This window comes from Cnephaeus nilssonii (assembly GCF_951640355.1).
Source record: "Cnephaeus nilssonii genome assembly, chromosome: 18".
NCBI lineage: Eukaryota > Metazoa > Chordata > Mammalia > Chiroptera > Vespertilionidae > Cnephaeus > Cnephaeus nilssonii.
The window spans coordinates 9,351,214-9,372,740 of record NC_137089.1 but is presented as its reverse complement, the minus strand read 5'-3'; the positions used below and the strand labels follow the sequence as shown (position 1 = coordinate 9,372,740).

Below are 21,527 nucleotides of genomic sequence, written 5' to 3'. Positions count from 1 at the left end.
ACGATAGGTTTTGCTGGAATACCAAGGATTGTTCTCCTAAAATGCAATTCTATTAAAAGACTATTCTGTCCTTTTCAGACACTTGACAACATGCTAACTAGATGGCAGAAGCTCAGAAGACCGTAGTTATTGGTACATAGATTCAAAATAGACTGGATGACTTGTTCGTTGCCCCAAGGTTGCACTGAGTAGCCATCCTGTGGGGTCCCCACCTGCAGCTTGGTAGGAAACAACAGTCTTTAGCAGCCTTCGTGCAACTGGCAGGGCAATGGCCACGCCTGCCTTTATTAGCAGAGGCAGGGGCCTTAGCTGTATTGTGTCTGGGTGTTGGCATAACTGTGGTCCTGCCCTGCGGTCCTTCAGGACAAAAACACTTGAGGTTGAATGCCTTTTGTTGTGTGAGATAAGGGAGTGCATCGAGCCCCATGGAGAATAGAGGGAGGACTCTGACAGATGGGGAAGGTCACTCCCCACAGCAGCGGGGGGGGGGGGGGGGGGGGGCGGCCTGGAAGTGGGTACTATAGCAACCCACTGAGAATGATCCTTTGCATTAAAGGATGGTTGGATTCACTGGGTCTGCCCGGGCAGGGAGCCTGGCTGGGTCTTTGTCAACCGACGGATGAGAGGCTGGCTTGCAGCTGTGCGGTGTGACAGTTGGGTTGTGTTCAGACAGCTCTCTGCTGTGGAGATGGCATCACTCCTGGGTCTCGCTTTGGCTGCGTGTGTGTCTGTAAACCAGTGGCAGACCCAAAGGGAAGCAGTGGGAACGACCGACCCCAGGTACGGGCAATAAGCAGGGAATTTCTGTGTGTGTGTGTGTGTGTGTGTGTGTGTGTGTGTAGAGAATTTTAACATTGACTAAAAGTCAGCTTGTTTTTTTATTATATTCATGCTCAAACTGTTCCCAAACAATATCAGTGATAAAATACTCATCCCTCACAGGGGCAGACTTCTCCCAGGCCCCCCACCAACCACCACCTTCGTACACCACTGGGATAAACAAGCACCAGGTGAGAAAATTCTAAACCAGTCAGAGAGTAAACAGAAAGCAAATGATGCCTAAGATAAGATAAAAAACGTTTTTATCCCTAGCACTCCACTTGGTGCTATGAGTCTTTCTGTTGTTTAGCTTTGTGTTTCGGTTAACCTATTGCTACTTTTAAAACCACCCCAATATTTAGTGCCGTACAGCAACAGTCATTCATTTGCTGACAATTCTGCAGTGTTGGCAGGTCTCGGTGAGGATGCCTCATCCCTTTTCCATGCTGGGGTTGGCACTTCCTGGTGGGCTTTTTCACTCATACGTCCAGTGTCTCAGCTGGAATGGGCTAAATACTCAGGGGCTGGCCACACACCTTGCTTTTTCCATTGGCCTTTCCACAGAGCTTGGGCTTCCTCGTAGCATGGTGCTCTCTTCTTGGTGCAAAGCAGTTGTCGGGCTTTCTTAATGCCTGGTCTTGGAAGCCCTAGCACATCATTTCTGCCACGTTCTATGGGTCAAATCGGTCACAGGGCCCACGCAGATCCAAGGGGAGGAAAAGTAGACTTGGCTTCATGATGAAGGAGATATTGTTGTGACCATCTTTGAAAACGTTGTCTGCCTCACGTTGTTTTCTCAATCATAACGAGGTACTGTGTGCTTTTCATGATTGAGAAAACAACGTTTTGCCTTACTGGTGATAAAACTTACCAAGTTGGAAAAGGTAAGTCTAGTTTGACTTTTAAAAATTAGACCCTTATAATGATCATGCCTCGGTTCTGAATGGAAAGAGGGTCTCTTCATTAGATTCCAATGGAACAAGAGATTCCAGGACTCCAAACAGAGAGAGAAAACATTAGGATGAGCCTGATTTGCCTAAAATCCAAAGCATGCTCAATGCTGCGAGATTGTCCAGTCCACACGTCACAGGCCACCACATTTTGGTTATTATTTCTGGGTGTCAGATGATCCCCTGCACTTTGATTTGCATCCTTTAAAACCAGTATTGTTGGTAGTGCACTGAACATGGGGTTCTTGTGAGCGTCAGAATGTGCGCGTCTTTCATATACGGCAATGTACGCTATACCTGTGAGCAGGTAGGCCACGCGGGACTGCATGTACGATGGTGGAACAGAGGTATAACCTCCCTGGTCACTGGAGAGCTTAGCTGCAGAGCCTGCGGGGGAGATCAGGTCTCCTAACCCTCCTTCCTCCAGGGTTTCCCGGGGTTCCTGTCTCTGCAGCGCAAGGGCCTCCAGCCCGACCTCTGGGCCTTCAGGGCCGGTCTGCCGCCTCCTCTGCCTCGCCGTCCCCCAGGCTGAACGCGGAGCCCGTGGGCCAGTTGTCAGCACCTGGTATCAAGGACCTCCGCCAGGTGGGGCCTGGGCCCTACCTTCAAAGGAAGGGCGGGTGGCCGGCGTCCTCTGCATCTGGAGCCAGACTTTCCTTCCAAGAAGTGAGCCTGCCGGACCTGCCACATCTCCGGGTTTGTTTTTTAAGAAAATATGTTTTTATAGATTTCAGAGAGGAAGGGAGAGGGCAAGAGAGAGAGAGAGAGGAACATCAGTGATGAGAGAGAATCACTGATCGGCTGCCTCCTGGGGACTGAGCCCACAACCCCCGGCATGTGCCCTGACCAGGAATCGAACCCGGGACCCTCCCGTCAGCAGGCCACGCTCTAACCACTGAGCAACACCAGCTAGGGCCTCCGCTCCGGTTTCAGCCTCCATGGGCCTGGATGGGCCTTTTGGGGTCTTTAGCCCCCAACCCTCTCCATGCCCTTCATTTTCCTCTCCCAACAACAACAAAGGATTTGAATCCACAGCCCTGGGCCAGAGGCGTAGCCGGGCCCGGGTCCCTCTGTCGCCTTCGCCTTCTTCCTCACACGCGGCGGCGGGGGGGTCCCATCGCTGCACCCCAGCCCTTCGGGGCGGCCCGCGCGGGGCCCACCACGCCCCACGCTCCTCCCCGCCCGCCCCCCGCCGGCCGCCGGCCGCCGGCTTTGTTGCCCGGGCTTGTTTCTAACCGGAGCGCGTCGCCGGCGCGGCGCCAGGTCACGTGCGTTGGCGACAGCCTCTCGCAGGGCGGCCCCGCGGCCCCCGCGCCGCCGATTGGCGGAGGCGGGCCCGGCGCGCCGGGCGGGGCGGCGGATCAGCTGTTCCGTGCGCCGCACAACAACAAAAGGCGCAGACGGGCCGGCGGGGCGGCGGCAGCACCGGAGGCCGGCGCCGCGCTGTTCCCGAGTCGCCGCTCCCTCCGCCCGCGCCGCCCCGGTCCCGCAGGTCCGGCCCACGTAAGTGCGGGGGGGGCGGGGGCCGCGTCCGCTCCCCGGCCGCCCCGGCGGCGCTGCCCGACCCGCGCGCCCTGCCCGCGGGGCCGCCGCCCGTGCGCTCCCCCGGACCCCGCTTTCCTCCCCTCGCCGCCGGGCCGCCCCCTCCGTCGGCGGGCCCGCGACCCGGGTGCGGCGGAGGCGACCTCGCGGACCTGGGCCGGGCCGGGCCGAGCCGAGCCGGGCGCGGGGTGGCGGTTGGGTGTTTGGTTTCTCCCTCCTCCTCCCCCGAGCGTGCCCTGTTTTCTGGGCCGCGGCGGGACCTCCTCCGCCTCCTCCTGCGCTTGGCCGTTGGGCTGGGGCTGCCCGCCGGGGGCTCCTGGACGCCCGCCGCCCTGGGTGCGCCGCCCCGGCCCCTGCGCCCCGCGCCCCCGCCGCCTGCCCTCCTGCCCGGGGCGCCCTCGGGGCGCCGTGGGCCCGGCGGCTCCCGGAACCCGAAGTGTTGGCAGTGCCCGCCCACCCCTCCGCGGCGGGCTGTGACCCTGCTGGTCCTTACGCATCCCTGTTGGAGGGTGCACCTGTGCCAAGAGCACTCCACCACCAGCATCAAAATCCTGGTCCTGGTAACCCACGCCGGTGGCGGGTTGACGAAGTGCCACACAAGCTTTATCTTATTTTATGGACAGGAAACCCGAGGCCCGGAGAGAGAAACGTACACAAGGCCCGTTAAAAGGACTCGGTGTTTTCTCTTTCAAAGATGGAGATGAACTTCAAGGGAGGCTCTCTTGTTTTCATGGCATTGCCCAATATGTCTGCTCATTATCCGCGGTTCATTCCAGTTTGAAGTAGATGAAGGAAGAACCCCTTTCCATCTCTAACTTAGGAGGACTTGCGCATCTGTTGCTAAAAGTAACACTTTTCTGAATACAAAGTAGTTTTGGGGAAAGGGTGGGGGTCACTGAAGGGAAGTTAACGACGATCCTGACATTGTTTGGTAATTGAAATACATTTTTCATTGCAGAGGTGAAAAGCACTCGGAAAGCTTGTGATTCTAAGTTGCAGCCACGGTAATTCTGAACTGGCAGCATCATTTTCAAAGGTCCCTGCCTGGCACAGGGTCTTGCTCACTTCTGTGACCAAGTTCTCTTGTTTTTCCCCCATTCTGTCTTTTGTTCTTTTCTGTGAGTGCTCCTTCCTAGTTCTTTTGGGAATGGCCCTACTTTCCAAAGTTCAAGGTTAACAGGCCATGATTTACCACCTGTGGCTGTCTTTGTCCACTGTCATTCAGCCTCCAGGCCAACTCTGAGGGGTCCCCGGGAGAAGAACCCCCTTGTACAAGGGCTAGATGAATAAGGGTTACAGGGGAACAAGCAAGACAGCTTTCTTGCTTGAGTTTCCTGAAGTTTAAAATGGGTTTTAAATGACTCAAGTCAGCATGTTTATTTTTCTAAACTAGTGAGGGGGACAGGATGTAAAGAGAAACATAATTCTGAGGCCGCTTTTCAGTGAGGATGTGTTCGTTTAGCCACCTGGCATTTAGAAACTGTCAAGAAGCCGCATCTGTACATACAGAAGTTAGATCATCAAAGCTGTGGGATTTTTATTTTTTAATGTTGTTTTTGGAGCCGCCTACTGGCAGCCAAAACCAACTGAAAAGTGCTGTTCTCTGGTTCACAGAGCCGGAGCCGAGGCTGGGAGGAGCCTGCCAGGTCATGTGCAGCGAAAAGCAATGCATTTGGAACCAGACAGACCTGGGCTCCAATGTCACTTCTGAGCAAGTTACTCAATTTCTGAGCCTCCCTTTTCTTATTGGTGCAGCGGGACACATAAGTACCTCAAGTCCCTGTCACATACCATCAGCACGCAGTAAATTGTAGCTCAAATTATTATATATGTATTTTGCAGACAAAGACACTCAGACCCAAAGATGCTAAATTACTTGCTCACAGTCAACAACTGGCATGAACTTGTTAATATTTACCGGATACCTCCTATATGCCAGGTGATATTTTAAGTGGTTTACACTTAAATCTTTATTAATCCCCATTTCAGAGGTAAGAAAACTGAGGCATAAAGAAGTTACTAAATATCCTAAATTCAGGCAAGATGCAAATAGCAGAGCCAAGATATCAAACAGCGGGCTGACACCAGGCCTCGCCGCCTGTGGGCTGGTGCCGTCTCAGTGAGAAACAAACAAGCTCTTCCAGACTAGCAACCCCTTTCTCCAGCTAGAATGCTCGTCCCCAGAAGTATCTACTCAGCCAATCTTTTCCGCTCACAGAGCATTGCTACCCACGTGATATGCAAAACACTGATGATGAAATGTGAAGTAACAGCAGGGTGCAAGATTGTGCTTTCACTAGACCGTCACTAATGATAAAAAGAAACGTGTAGAAGGAAAGGCTAGAGCAAAATTTACACTATACTAACAATGGTTGCAACAAGACACGGAATAACAACTCTTTTCTAAACTTTCTATAATGTGATTCCATTCGTTTTATGATGAAAAGGACATTTTTTACAGGGAGGTATTCGGAGCCAGGGTGACAGGGACAAAGCTGCCTTGAAATGCTGGGGCCCCACCAGACACTCTGTTTCCTTCCTCCAGGGGGTGCGCCTGCTCCGCTGAGGCTGGCTGAGGCTGAAGGCTCGCAGGTGCCCCCAAGAAAAGCGGCGCCACCCGCCCGGGTCTCTTCACTAAATTCAGAGCTGTCTTCGTAAACTTGTCCTCGTGGGAATTTTCACTGTAGTTTCATCATTGCCCTTGAGTTGTGAATATCAAAACGTCCGTGACATGTGGTGAGGGGTGAAGTCCGTCCTGCTTTGCTCTTCGGCTCCACGTGGAACCAGCACTGTTACTCGGTGGGAGCCAAGGTCAAGAGTGGCAGTGACTGGGTAGAGATAGTCCCTGGGTCACCGGGAGGGTAGGCAAGACTCCATTGTGTGTCCTTCCCACTGGGCTCCAACAGGTGTCCCGTGAAAACCAGCAGTGACTCGGGAGAGAGGAGGATGAGCCCTCTTGCCTGGCCGTGCTCCTGAACACGGCGCACCCCGGGTTGGGTGCGCTTGCAGGGCCCGGGACACTGGCTGCAGGAAGACAAAAGAAGGTTGGCGTGTGCCGCCCCATGGGAAGCTCCTCTGGAGACGGAGACAGCTTTCCTGGGACAGGGCTGTGTATGTTCCAGGACAAGCTGGCTTCCATCGCGTCGGTTTGGAGCTGTAGCAGAGGGGCAGTTTGCAATTGGGAACCCACAGCTGCCCAATCACAGTGGCCCCAGCAGTGTTTTTTGCCTTACAGCTGCCATCTGTCTGGTCTGGGCCCCATGTAGCAGCACAGTTGGGGGACACAGAGTTCCCTTAGGATGAGCAAGGGTTCCCCTGTGGCTGTGTCCTCTGCCATCCCACCCCCGAACCTCCAGCTTCCTGTTTGGTGCCGGGCCTGCATCCAGCCCAGTGCTCCGGCGACCTGGGATTAGTCTCAGCTGGTTCAGCAGACAGAAATAGACTTGGGCCACTGTCTGCCTCCGTAATGTAAAAGAAATGGAGAAAGGGTGTTTAAAATAACTTTTTCCCTTCTAGTTTATATATGCAAAACCTTTCTTTACACCAAAGCTTGTCATAGCCCATCATTTGGGATATGTGTCACACCACAGTAGGTCAGGCAAACTACATATCCCACTTCTCTTCCGACTTGTTGCACATGGAACATAAAGCCAAATTTGCATTCTCAGACCAGAGCTCCAGCCCTCACGATTTGGCCATGTTGCTTTCCAGAAGGGTTTCAGGAAGACTGTTATGCAAGTGACACTTCCTGTTTAGCTGCTTTCCATATTTAATGGCCTAGAGCAGTGGTCGGCAAACTCATTAGTCAGCAGAGCCAAATATCAACAGTACGACGATTGAAATTTCTTTTGAGAGCCAATTTTTTTAAACTTAAACTTCTTCTAATGCCACTTCTTCAAAATAGACTCGCCCAGGCCGTGGTATTTTGTGGAAGAGCCACACTCAAGGGGCCAAAGAGCCGCATGTGGCTTGCGAGCCGCAGTTTGCCGACCACGGGCCTAGACCACTGGGATAGGAGCTTAATCACAAAGAACAACAGCAGCCTCTAATCTTGGAATCGAGAGTCTAGGTCAGTGGTCGGCAAACTCAGTCAATAGAGCGGCAAACCACAGCTCGAGAGCCGCATGTGGCTCGCGAGCCGCAGTTTGCCGACCACTAGCTTAAGGGTGATGGGTTGTGACCAAAAAGTATTTAAATGTCATTGACTTGAAGACCATTCGTAGTAGTTGTAATAGCATGCCAAACAATTGTAACAGTCCAATTTGGATGTAAAAACGTGAACCAGGAATCTCATGAGCTACAGGTGCTAATTACATTTACAGCTAACGGTGATTGCTTTGGAGGTGAAGTCAGCCCTGGCCGGTGTTTCTTAGTGGTTAGAGTGCTGTGGGTTCAATTCCCAGTCAGGGCACATATCCAGGTTGCAGGTTTGATCCCCAGTCGGGGTACATGCGTGATCAGTGTTTCTCACATCGATGTTTCTCTCTTTCTCGAAACCCCCATCCCTTCCTCTCTCTCTAGAATCAATGAGAAACATCCTTGGATGAGGATTTTTTTATTTTATTTTTATTTTTTTTATTTTTTATTTATTTATTTTTTTTAAATATATTTTATTGATTTTTCACAGAGAGGAAGGGAGAGGGATAGAGAGTTAGAAACATCAATGAGAGAGACATCGACCAGCTGCCTCCTGCACATCCCCCACCAGGAGATGTGCCCGCAACCAATGTACATGCCCTTGACCGGAATCGAACCTGGGACCTTCCAGTCCGCAGACCGACGCTCTATCCACTGAGCCAAACCGGTTTCGGCGGATTTTTTTTTTTTTAATTGAAAAACGTCAACAGTCTGAAGTTATGGATTCAAGGCTCATGCTCATGAGAAACAGAAGTGTCATTTAGTGAGGCCCCTTCCACCCCCCTAGGTGGTCCCATCCACTCCTACCATTTCTGTCACCCACTTTGCGTTGACAACTCCCAAGTCTGTGCCCCCAGCCGAGGCTGTGCTCGAACTCCAAAGCCCCACATTCAGTTGCCTGCTAGACCTAGTCTCCAGGTGCGTGCCTGGAGGTCTCCCAAATTCAGCCTGTCCAAAACGCGCAACCTGCACCTAACGCAGTACTCCCCTTCCGGGAAATGGTCTCACCATCCTCTAGTTGGCCAAACCTGGGCCATCCGTGACCTTCCCCTCCCTTGAACCTCTGACTCGCCCCGCCCAGCCTGCCCTCACAACTGTCCATCTGAACCTTAGACATACTGAAGGTGCCTCGTGCTCACTCAGTGGCAGGTTTCCAGTGTCCCTTCTCCCCCTTCCTCCATTCTTGCTCATCTCAACCACTCAAGGTTAAAGTCACTTTTGAAGGAGTTCTCCTTTTCCTGACCACCTGTGTAGATCTGAGGGACAACCAGTACTTCTTCCATGGCATATATTACACTGATTGTTACACCTGTCACAGAGGGCTTTATTTACTACGGTCTTCCCTGCATTTAACACTACATCTGATGCATCCTAAGTGCTCAATAAGTATTTGTAGAATAGTTGACATTGACTGAGAACTTTGTGCCAAATGCCTTGCCAAGTAGGTTGCCTGCATTATCTCATTTCATTTTTCTCTTTTTTGTATATATATTTTTTATTGACTTCAGAAAGGGAGAGGGAAAGAGAAACATCAATGATGAGAAAGGACCATTGATCGGCTGCCTGCTGAATGTGCGCCCCCTACTGGGGATCGAGCCTGTAACCCTGGCACGTGCCCTGACTGTGAATCAAACCATGATCTCCTGGTTCGTAGGTTGATGCTCAACCACTGAGCCTCACCGGCCAGGCCATTATCTCATTTTACTAGAGTAGGATCAGGGATCCTTGGAGGTGGTGATCGGCAGAGTGGTGGGGGGGCGGACAATAGGAAAATTGTCTTCAACTAGGATGAGCGTGGTGGAGGGAAGTAGGTGGATTGAGCCACACACAGGCAGCTGGAGTCCAGAGCACTTGCTGATAGCTCAGAGGAGTGGTGGGATGGGGGAAAGGGAGGATGGCCAAGCATAAGGAAGCCAAGGGTATCTGCTAGGTTTGGGCCTGAATAACTGCTGGATGCTGCTGCTGCTGCTCGCTGAGAACGGGATGAAGGGCAGTGCGGAAGTCTGTGGGGGGAATTAAAAGTTCTCTTTGGGATGCGTTAGCTTTGATGTGCTCTTCAGGTAAGCAGGAGACATGAATATATAGATCTGGGGTAAGACCAGACAAGGCTGGAGTCCCTCAGGACTCACCGGAACGCCCTGAGGTGCGACTGCTGCCAGGGGCCAGCGTCCTTTCCCACCTCCCAGGGCGGAGGCGGAGCCAGCACCGAGCCCGCTCACCGCTGCCACTGCAGCGACGGCTGCTTCCACCTTGTTTCCTAGTCAGCTTTCCATGCCAGCTGTCGGAACTGTTGTGAAGGTTCAAGTGTGCAGAACATGCAGATTTTAAATGCAGTTAGGGATGCTTCCCGTCACATAGCAGAGATCCAGAGCACAGGAGAACATGAGCCAGGGGAGGATGAGGCCTGGCCTAGGTGGGCACTGGGCACTACTGCTGGGCTCACTTGGCAGCTCCTGGGCAACTGACTGTCAATATCTAGTTCTTGCTCCTCTCCTTACAGAGAAGCAGTATTGCCGTTTGGAATTACTGCTCTTATCTTTTTAAAAAATGAATTCTAGAATGAATTACAATTTTATTTACAAGAAACTGTTCCTAATTCATACGATAAACGGCTAAATTTCTGTTTTGGATTGGATGCTGCACTAAGAGCTGAGGCAACTGAAATGAATGGCATCGTCCCTGCCAGAGGGGCTGTCCCTCTGGTCACAGGGGTCCAGGTCCTGTGGGCGCCGCGGGGCCCCTCCACATCCGGGCGGGCTGGGCGTGCGCGGCGGCATGGACACCAGGCCAGAGGCACAGCCTGATCGGGCTGTGAAAGTAAATCCTACAATCACTGAATCCACAGTTTTCTTAAATTTTTGTCTTTTAATTATAGTTTACATTCCATATTCTATTAGTTTCAGGTGTGTATCAGAGTGGTTAGTCAGTCATGTACTTTGATAAGTGTTCCCCCACATAATTCAATTAGTTGGCATAAATAGAGAACATGGTTATTACATGGTTATTACAATATTGTTGATTATATTCCCTATGTTGTACTTTACATCCCCATAACTATTTTGTAACTACCAAGTTGTACTTCTAAAACCCTTCAACTTTTCTACCCAGCCCCCCAACCCTCCTCCCCTCTGGCAACCATTAGTCTATTCTCTATTTATGCCAACTCTTTCCTTTTTATTTCACATTTTAAAATACTTAAGGTTGTGTTTGAGTACTCATTTGTGTTTTGTAAATGATGGCTATTGCAGTTCTTAGGTTTGGCTCTTGCAGGAAAGGAACAGCTGTAACTGGAGGCTAAGGCATGTGCTTTCTAAGGGTGTGCACACTTCGATTTAATTTTTTTAATCCTCACACAGGGATGTTTGTTTTTCTAATTGATTTTTACAGAGAGAGAAAGAGAGAGAGAGAGAGGGAGAGGGAGAGGGAGGCGGAGGAGGAAGGGAGAGAGAGAGAAAAACATGAATCAGTTGCCTCCCGTACGCTCCCAGCCTGGGGATGGAACCCACAACCTGGGTATGTGCCCTGACTGGAAGTTTAACCTGGAACCTTCCGATGCATGGGACAATGCTCAGCCAACTGAACCGCCTGGCCAGGCCTGTGTGCGCTTTTGAAACCACATACACACGTTCTATAAAGAGATGCTGGTCTGAAGTAACCTTATTTTTGTTTTATTTTAGGGATAATGACTCTCCTCCCCGCCTAAACTGAATAAGCACCTTGCGCACTTTAATCTCCTGTCAGTGCCATCAGGCTGACTGAAGACAGGGTTTTGAAATCTCAGCTGTACAGGCATCCAGCCAAAGTCTCAATCTTGCCTTAACAATGTTCCAGAGACTGAACAAAATGTTTGTGGGTGAAGGCAATACTTCTTCCAACCAAGAACCAGAATTCAGTGAGAAAGAAGATGATGAATGGATTCTTGTCGACTTCATCGGTAAGGTATCTTCTGCCGCTAATCATCACAGCAAAAGTGGAAACACTTGCATCTTAGTTTTTGCATAAATAATAACTTTGAAGGTTTTTAAGACTTAAAAGAAACAAAAATTTGTATTAAAAAATTGTTGAAACAGCCCAGCCAGTGTGGCTCAGTGGTTGAGTGCTGACCTATGAACCAGGAGGTCACAGTTCGATTCCTGATCAGGGCACATGCCTGGGTTTCGGGCTTGATCCCCAGTGGGCGGGGGATGAGGGTGTGTGTAGGAGGCAGCCCATTGATGTTTCTCTCTCATTGATGTTTCTATTTCTCTTTCTTCCTCTCACTCTAAAATCAATAAAAACGTATTTTTTAAAAAAGAAAATGTGCCCTGGCCAGCATTGCTCCTTTGGTTAGAGCATCATCCCAATACGCTATTGTTGCAGGTTCAGTCCCTCATCAGGGCACATGCAAGAATCAACCAATGCAAGCATAAATAAGTGAAACAACAGATTGATGTTTCTCTCTCCCTGTCTCTCTAAAATCAATAAAAATAAATTTTAAAAAATAAAACGAAGGAATGTGAGCTAATAGAATCTCTCTCCTTTTTCTGTTCTCTGACATGATATCATTGTGACACTCATCCTCCTGTGGGACTTCAACGGCACGTGGACTCCGGTCTAGACACTTGCACTGGGTTGTCGGCAGCAGAAGATGAGGAAGAAGACATCGTTGAAGAGTCACCTACCGAACATCCTTCAGTCTTTTCCTGTTTACCTGCATCTCTTGAATGCTTGGCTGACACAAACGATTCCTGCTTCCTCCAGTTTGAGTCCTGCCCCATGGAAGAGAGCTGGTTTATCACCCCTCCACCGTGTTTCACTGCAGGAGGCCTGACCACTATCAAGGTGGAAACCAGTCCTATGGAAAACCTGCTCATCGAACATCCCAGCATGTCTGTCTATGCCGTGCATAACTCCTGCCCTGCTCTCAGTGAGGCCAGCTGTGGGGCTGACGAACTTCATAACCCAAGCAGTTCCAGGTACGTTGTATGTGCTTCTCTCCACAGGCATTCTGGTTAGCATGTATTTTATTTATTTTTACTACAATTCAAAGCTAAGTTTTTAGAAGGCACAAGAGTAGTTTTGTTAGAGATCTATGGAAGTATGTGCATAGTGCGCAAGGCAGCTGATGGTATAAAAAGCGTGTTCAATTTAGATTTTTTTTTAAAGTTATATCTCCTCTTAATCTGTTTTTTCATTGTCTTCAGTGCACATGTTAACATTTCTGACCTAGATAAACATATATTTGTTATTCTGCAGAAAGCACATAGCTGACATGCTGAGTAATTTTCAGTAGTAAACACTTAAGGCTGTGGTTCTCAACCTTTCTAATGCTGCGACCCTTTAATACAGTTCCTCATGTTGTGGTGACCCCCAACCATAAAATTATTTTCGTTGCTACTTCATAACTGTAATTTTGCTACTGTTATTAACATAGAAGCAGTACGTAGCGATTCATTAACAGTAGCATTACAGTTATGAAGTAGCAACGAAAATAATTTTATGGTTGGGGGTCACCACAACATGAGGAACTGTATTAAAGGGTCGCAAGCATTAGAAAGGTTGAGAACCACTGAGTCTTAAGGGAAGAGGATGATTTTGTAGGAATGACATTTCAAATATAAGATACAATTGGGGGGGAAAGAAAAACATTGTAGCATGCTCCAGTTATATAATGGAGAGCCATTCCATTTATAATATTTGGCTAATTCATGGAAAGAAGAGACGGCATTTCTGCTTAGAATCTAACCCTGGCACTGTATAGACCGGATTATTTGAGGGTGACAAATTTGACAAGAATAATATGTCTTAAAATAAAACTCTTCTTTTCGTCCAAGTAGTCCTAGCGAGGTCACTTCAAATGGCTCTTAACCTTGAAAGCCTGAGCTATCTTAAGCATGAAGTAAAAGGATTGTTTTACTAAAATATTTTGCTCAGAGTTGTTTTCTGCCTCAGAGAGGGAAGATTTCATACCCAGTGTTTGTTGATAATACGGGTGGGGGAGCCAAGTGGTCTGACAGGCTGCTTCAGTGCCAGGTGGGTTGAGGGCCTAGAGAGGTTCAAGGAGAGTGCCTGGTCAGTGACGTTTGATATGTTCCAAAGCAAACTTCCAGACATTTTGTGGCCTTGATCCAGGGAATATACTCAAGATTGCCCCTCCCACTAAAATAAAGTTCATGGCAGAGTTCATTAGCTCCAAGGCTGGCTCGTCCATGATGTACATTAGTGGGAGGTTCCCTCTGGACGCTGGGACTGCCTTAATTCCCTCAGCACCTGGCAAGGGTAGGGTGAACCGGATTCTTTGGAGCAGTTCAGGGTGTTCCTGTAGTTCGTGTTGTCAGCCAGAGAGCTTCGTTTCGGATTGTCCAAGCTCTGACTCTGCAAACTAGACCATTGTGTATATCTTCCATTTCCTGTTTGCCCAATCTAAACAAAGCCCAGCAGCTCACTGATTGGTTAACTTCACCAGAGTTTGCTGGACTCTTAAGTCTCGATATTGCAGATTATCTTGAAGGAAGATAAACATATGCTTGTACCAAATTGAAAAACAATTTGCTTATATAGTTACCCAGGCTTTCTACTAGGTAAGATCTTTGTGGGAAATGTGACTTTAACTGGCACTTTATTCAGCACCATAAGTTTATTAAGAGGTCAGTGTTTCAGGCATTCCAACAAAAATTCACAATATAATTTTTTTTGGAGGTGATACTGATTTAATTGCATCATACTTAATTCAAATTAATTTCTTCAGTTCTTAAAAATTCTTCCTGATTCTGATCTCACTTTTGAGAAATTCCATTCAAGAATTTAGCATGATTAATAGTCACTTTAAACTTACTGTCATCTTTATAAATAAAGAGGTAATACGCAAATGGTCGTTACGCCGTGATGCATAATGACCAATCACCAGGAGGGTGGGGCAGCGAGCTACAAACTGGGGAGAGCTACAGGGAGGGCGGGGCAGCGAGCTATGTGCAGCGGAGAGCTACAGCGGTGGTGGGTGGGCAACCAGCTGAGGCAAGCGGCAGCAAGCTACTCGCGCACGTATTTGTGTGCAGGGCCACTAGTTTGTGTGTGTGTGTGTGTGTGTGTGTATATATACCAGTATTTTAAAGTATGTGTGTATGTATGAGGATACATGTTATATATAAGTACATATACACATATTCAGCAGCTTTATAAAAACATTATCATAGAAGCAGTACATATGTATTGCAGAAAACAGAAAATGCAAATGTGCAAACATTTGAAATGACTCTCACTCCCTGAGATGAACACTGTTGGGATCCCGGGGCACGGCCTTCCAGATGTTTCTCCTGTATGTCCTGTGCGCCCGTGTGCACACACCCACACACCATTTTTACCCTAAACGGGATCAAGCTGCATGTGCTGTTTTATAATCTGCTCTTTAGGCAATGATCTCCACCTTTTTTTTTTTTTAGTAAAATTTCACTTCATCTGCTACAAAAACCATGTGCTCAGATTTCCTCACTGGAGCCCAGAGTATTTCATCCAGTTTGTACAAAGCAGCAGCCAGTCCAGGCCTTGCACTGCGTTTGGTTATATGTTTGTAGTTCTGAAGCAGTGAGACTGTCATTTCTTGTATCTTGTTTTTATATCTTTTTACTTTCATAATGACACATAGGGAAGTTAAGTATGTACTTTTCCATATGTAACAGTTCAAAAAAACACATTTAACTTCATATGAATTCTTTCTGAACATGAAGTACTGCAAGTTATTATAATAACTAAAATACTTTTTAATATTCTTATTTTTGGATTTGAAATTATTGTAAGGCCTATTAAATCAAGATAGAAATTAGGTGTTAACCAACATTAGGAGAATGGCTATATAGTAATTATTTGTATTTTCTGAGTAGAAAATCATTTTTCAAAAGTTAGATAATTTCCATTCTATTTAGCCTTGAAAATATTAGTGCAAAGCACATAAAAGGTGCTTTATAATTACAGATGAGCTTCAGAGTGTGTGTTTTATTGTGTTTTAACCTTTACAAATATTATAATCTTTAAGTAATATAAGTGCCTTTAATGACCCATAGTAAACCAGTTGAAACAAAGAAAAGTTGACTACATCCTAACAGTAAAATTAATTAGCATTTTAAATCTTACTAGTGATTTAATAGCTCACCGTTTAACATTGTAGGGCCAGGAAAAGCTGCTTGTAAGACTCACTGGCACAGAGTAAGTACATTCGCTTTGGGCCTGTGTGATACTGTTATCAGTCTGAGCAGGGAGGTTAAGGACTCAAGGTGCCACCTTTTAAAAACCAGTCTTCATTTTAACTTCTCTTTATTAGCTTCTTAATGGGACCTGTTTCAATTCTGTTTTTTAAAAAGCTATCTTAAAAAATAATAGTGTTTTTCTCTAGTTATTACAAACAGTATACTGGTAACTGCCTTCTGTATAAAATAACACTTAAAAATCTTAAAACTCTTCAATGTAGTTTAGATATACCCTATTTCATTAGCTTTTAATATAGAAAACATAATCATATGGTTTGTAGCCAAGGGTCTTTATAATATTATTATGCAAATATTGTCCCATAATGTGCCCTTTATGATATAAATAATAAGCGGGCTGCTTCTTACAAGAAAGGTGTTGAGTAGATTCTCCTTGTGCATATTTCTGTTTAATACAGATGTAAACCTTGTTTCCTAGAACATTTTACTTATATACAGAAAACGCTGTGAAGGTGCTTTGCCACAGTACCTCACCTGCTTTATAACCATGGTCCTTTACAGTGAAATCTGTGTTAGAATCCTGGTTAATCATTGTGACCTTACATCTCAGTGCCTTGGATTTCTGTTCAGTAAAACTTAGAAATTAAAATATTTTCCAATTAGGATCATGGCAAGAATTAAAATACAGAATATTTGCAAAATAGTTGGCAAATGCAGATATTCAGTAAATGTTAGTTTCCCTCCTAGAAAAGCATATGCAAATGCATTTGCTTTGCAATTGAAATTTATTCAAAGTGTAAAGCATTTTTTATTTTAAAAAAACCTCACAAAACAATCTACCTAATTAACCACCTGTCAATTATATGGCATATTTCTATTACAAGTTGGCTGCTGCTTTCTACCACTGTCAGAATGATCACAAAATATAAACTTGTCTGTCAGCCATGAGACACTAAATTCTCATTCAACCATAAATCAGTGTGGCGGACAGAATGGCTCACATACTCTGTTGTGTAATACACGCCCATTTGTTTGTGTTTCAGAGTGGAAGCTCAGAACGAAGTGGGGCCGCACATTCACTGCTATGTGGCAGCTGTTGCTGCGCACGCAGCTTTTCTGGAACAACCCAAGAGCCTCCGCCCCTCCCAGTGGATAAAAGAACACAGTGAAAGGCAGGCTCTGAACAGAAATAGCCTCCGTCGCCAAAACCTTACCAGGGATTGCCACTCCCGGCAGGTCAAGCACAGCGGCTGGGCTGTCCATCAGCCCTGCCCACGTCAGTACAATTACTAAGAATTTCAAGTGTGGTTGGTTGGTTGGTTGCTCTTGGTTTGTACATATGTGTGTGGATGTGTGTGTTTGGATGTGAAGTCTCTTTACAGCCACTTGGTGACCAATCACATAGTCGTTTTATTAGTGCGTGTAGACACTATCTTGAAAACCAGATTTACATGCTGTGGATCACATAATGCCTTGCTCTTAACATTTACTTTTTGGTAAATATTTTCAGAATATTTTTGGAAACATATCAATACAATTGCAGTGTTTGGTAATGTCTTTAAATCTATTAAAATGTACATGAATTAGCATTTTAAAGACATTTCTTCTCAAGTATGAGAATAGGCATCTTTCAATTTCATTTTATTTTGTATTACTTAATCAATCTTTTGAGTAAACAAAAATTTATTCTCAGGGTCAGCCATACACTTTATTGACCAGTACTTGATAATCTTTTCTGTATATAATGAATACATTTTTACACACTAACATGAGCATTAACAGGTTATAGTTGCCATAGTTATAATGGAATTATGGCTGAATTGTCTTTTGAAAGAAAACTTGATATATTTCTCTGTGTGTGGTGTTTAGTTTTGTTTTTCCAGATTAGCCATGCAGTTCATTTTGGAATTCAGGTACATTAAGTGTTAGTGAACAGTGCATTCAGTAGTTCCGGTGTGACTGTGACGTGGTACAGACATTAACAGGTATCGTGGGACAAAAGCACTTGTCGCACCCGCAGAGGGATTAAAGCAGACCTGTGAAGTTGTCATTGGAAAACGTGTGTCCATAGCTAACCCTTCAGTGCACGATTTAAGTTGTTTGGATTCTTCCCTGCCAGCTCTGCCCACTCACCACATCAGCTGGAAATTCAGGAGTACTTGTCCAGGCACTTGAGTGACTCCTAGTTAGACCCGCCGCAGGGGAGAGCGCCAGGCTTTGTTTCTGGTACAGTCGCAGGTGAGGGTGCAGGGGTCCTTGGGATATCTTCTCACGGTGTCCAAAGGAAGAGTGACAGGTTGGCGTCCTTCCGTTTTCATCTTTGACGTCTGGCTTCAGGCAGAACCTTGAACCACTTGGCTTGTTTCCTCCACCCACAGGGTAGCGGGCAGAGGTACCTCCCTCACAGCTGTTTGAAGTGTGAAACTCCAGGGCCCCTCTGCTGACCCAGTGATGGGGGAGGGGCCGTGGCAATGTTTCTGCCACACTGTTCTTCAGAGAGTTGGTGCTCATGAGGCCGGAGTGCAGCGTTCGATGCCCAGGGAGGCCAGTTAACTCACGGAGAAGATCTTTCTTGCCGCTAGCCAGTCACTTTCTTTTTCAGCAGTTGTGATGGGTTCTGCTGAGCCATCCACTCGCTGATGTCTTCGGAAATTACGTTAAGCACACATTTACAATCCAAAGCACGTTCTGCTGACAGACAGGAGTATCGCCGTCAAAATCAAACCACTTCTTTTCCCATCTCTTCCGCAAACCTGACTAAGTAAGCACACGTCTCTACAATGTTTTCAGGGGAAAAGCAGCATATAGTTATGTGAAGTATGACTTTCTCAGTGACCCTGCGCGCTCCCTGCGGGGAGCCCTGGAGCTTTTCTTCCAGGGAAGCTGTGCTCTCTGACCGGCCGGGGGGTGGGCTCAGGACGGTCAGGTCGGGTGGCAGATGGTGGCGTGAGGCTGTTCCTCCGCGGCGTTGACGAAGGGCCAGGAATGTCTCTCCTTTCCCCTTTCCACGACCCCTTTATTTATTTGTTTTCTAATAGGGGCCAGGTCTGACAAGTGTTGTTGAACTGAGCTAGAAGTTATTTGTTCCTCTTTGTGTTTACCTGAGTTGGGAGATAAGGTAGTTTTCAAGAGGGTGTGTATGTTTTCACATATGTCTGTTGTAGGGCCATATATTGGTAACTTGAAAAAAGACCAGCTAAATGTTTCTTGATGTAAGCCTCTGAGTACATGGGCCTCTCTCCATATATTACATGCAGGTTGTTAGTACCTCACGAGCTATAGCAGGTCAGCCTTGAGAATTTACTTGGTAGCATGAACAGATTTCTAGATAAAACCGAGTGGCCCTTTTTTATTTTTTCAGATTTCCTGATACTTTAAACACATTTACATCTCTATCAGTTATTGTCTTTTTGTTTTCCTTATCTGGACCTTTTTTTTATGCATTGTTCCTGGAAGACAAATGATTTTAGTCTTTGGGATATTTTTTCAGGGTAAGGGCTACCACACCATCTGTGATATATTGTGGTTTCTGTCTAAAATTGGCACATATAAGAAGTGAAGAAACTAGTTACATCATTCAGTTGAGGTTCTTGGTCATTAGATGTTTGTTAGGCATCTATTATGTACAAGACACACCAGTAATGATGTTGACAAGTTAAGTATTCTTTGAGACACGGCCAAAATACAATTTATTATAAATAAATTATTATTTTTGCTGTTGTAAATATTAGTGGTTTACAATGTGCTTTAATGCATATTTCTTAAAAATTCACACAGTGAGAAATAAGACACCTTTGAATTTAGTGCTCTGACTGTTTCTAAACTGATAATAGAGAATGTTACTTGGAGAAAGTCTGGAATAGGTGGTGTACACAGCAGTGCTTATGAATGAGTTTCTTAGTTTTTACAATGCACCACGTTTCTCAGTTTGTGTTTTTGTTAATAAAACATTTTATAATGTCTATCCTATGTTTATTACTTCTTCTTCCTTAGCTAATTGGATTATGTACTGCACTGTAAGTTGAAGATTAGCCATCCATTATCTTCTGTGGCAATGCATGTATATCGTTGGCTGAGGGGGGAATTTTTTACAGAAGGTGCAAAGTGTTTGAATTTCTGACTTCCTATTCCAGGGAGCTTTTTTTGACATTAATTTTCAGTTCATTTTTCCAGTTTCCATGCAAACTGCTCCTTTTTTACATGCCTTCTCTGTGTGTCAGTACTTTGATTCTAGTAAGAAGACAGTTGACTTAAAACTTGCGAGGGCCATTCAGCTTGCCTGTTGTTTCTACTTCTCAGATCTGTGTAGCACACTGGTTGGTAACCTTACATCTTCGCTGAGTCTGTCTTTGCTATTTCTCTTCCTCCTCAAGGACATGTATTGCCTTTTATGTTTTTAGGAGAAAAGAGCGAAGAAGAATATCTTTCTTATCCTCATTTTCTTTGAGATGGAAACAAACAAACAAAAATGAAGGACTCCAACTAGAAGATAGACATTTAAACTTAAATAGATTAATGGAGAAAGAGTTTCCAAGTATTAGTTTTTGTTTGTAGAATCAGTTAAGAGACTGCTCCTTGTACTGGAGACACTAGCATGTTTGTAATGTTACCGTAAAGTTATCTTATTATATACGGCCCATACATAGATTAAATTCTTTTAAAGGGGGCTACTATCATGGATGTTTCACTGCCATTAGCCAGGTTGATGTGTTATCAGTGGCATCCTCATCTACTTATTTTATTGCTTAAAATTTTATTTAAAATGCTTTATTTAGAAAACCAACATAATGTTTGGTGTCAGCCTTGCCATGTACCAGTTTCACTTGAAATTTGACACCAATCACTGGTTGAGGGTGGAGAAAGAGGTACTGGAAAGCATTCCGATAAGGATATATTTTTCTATTTGCAACAGTACCCTTTATGTGGGAGAAGTTACTGTTCAGAGGAAGGCAGCTTACGGGGATAATGTTTTGTATATTATTGAGCATTTTCCTTACACTTTTTAAAATTGTGTCATTGTTGAATGCCCAGTTTTGCTCTGTATTTGCCTGAAGTTTTAGTATCTGTTTTCCGACTGGACTTCTGAAAACCAGTACTTGGGGAGATGAGATGTGTGTGTTTTCAGGTTTGGTGTGTGTGAGTGGTTTTGCTTGCTTTTTGGTTGTATTTTCCTCCAGAGGTTTGGAACTTTAATCAATAATTCTGTGTATGTTATTTAAAGAAAAAAAGTGGCTTTTTTTTTTTTCTCAAGTAAAATTGTGAACACATTTGCTTTTCAAGGGCAGGGCATCAGTTACAGAAACTGAAGAGTATTGTAGATTGTACTATGTGCCTTCTTGATGTGTTTCTGGACACACAACTTTTTCAACAACTTGAAATCTAAAAAAGGGACATTTGGTTAGGTTATATACTGTACATCAATCTATGCATAAATGGCAGCTTGTTTTCTTGAGCCACTGTCTAAATTTTTCTGTTTTTATAGAAATTTTTTATACTGATTAGTTCGTAGCTGGTCAGTTTTATACACAGACTAAACAATACAGCACTTTGCCAAAAATAAGTGTAGCATTGCTTAAACATTGTGTATTAACACCAGTTGTGTGTAATTGGTTTCAGTGGTGCATTCTGCACCACCTGGAGTTATGGTTCTTAATCTTCAGTAAATAAAATGTCCTTTAACTTCACATTTGTCAGATTCTCCATTTTTTTTCTTTATGTTTGTTAGTCTTAAAACTAGGTATATCTTAAAATATTTGCTGTTGAGTTTTACTTGTCCACAAGATGTGTTTAATATACACTTTAAGTACTTTAAAAACATGGTGTAAATTAGTATAACCGCTAAGTGAATATGAATTTGAAGGTAATTCACAGCCAGTACTTTTTCCCTCCAACCAATCTGTGA

At 45.6% G+C, this 21,527-nt stretch overlaps 1 protein-coding gene across 2 annotated transcripts; it reads left to right on the top strand.

Annotated features, from left to right (window-relative positions):
- The first annotated feature begins 3,117 nt into the window (after positions 1 to 3,117).
- On the top strand, positions 3,118 to 21,309 carry TP53INP1 (tumor protein p53 inducible nuclear protein 1). Of its 2 annotated transcripts, XM_079795805.1 has the most exons (5): positions 3,118 to 3,272; positions 11,126 to 11,382; positions 12,046 to 12,403; positions 15,589 to 15,626; positions 16,669 to 16,791. In XM_079795805.1, the coding sequence occupies exons 2-4, from the start codon at positions 11,271 to 11,273 to the stop codon at positions 15,608 to 15,610; spliced, it is 492 nt and encodes a 163-aa protein (XP_079651931.1). In that variant the 5' UTR covers positions 3,118 to 3,272; positions 11,126 to 11,270; the 3' UTR covers positions 15,611 to 15,626; positions 16,669 to 16,791. The 2 variants fall into 2 exon arrangements, with proteins under 2 accessions (XP_079651931.1, XP_079651930.1); XM_079795804.1 differs by lacking the exon at positions 15,589 to 15,626 and having other exon boundaries at positions 16,669 to 21,309.
- Positions 21,310 to 21,527: the final 218 nt, after the last annotated feature.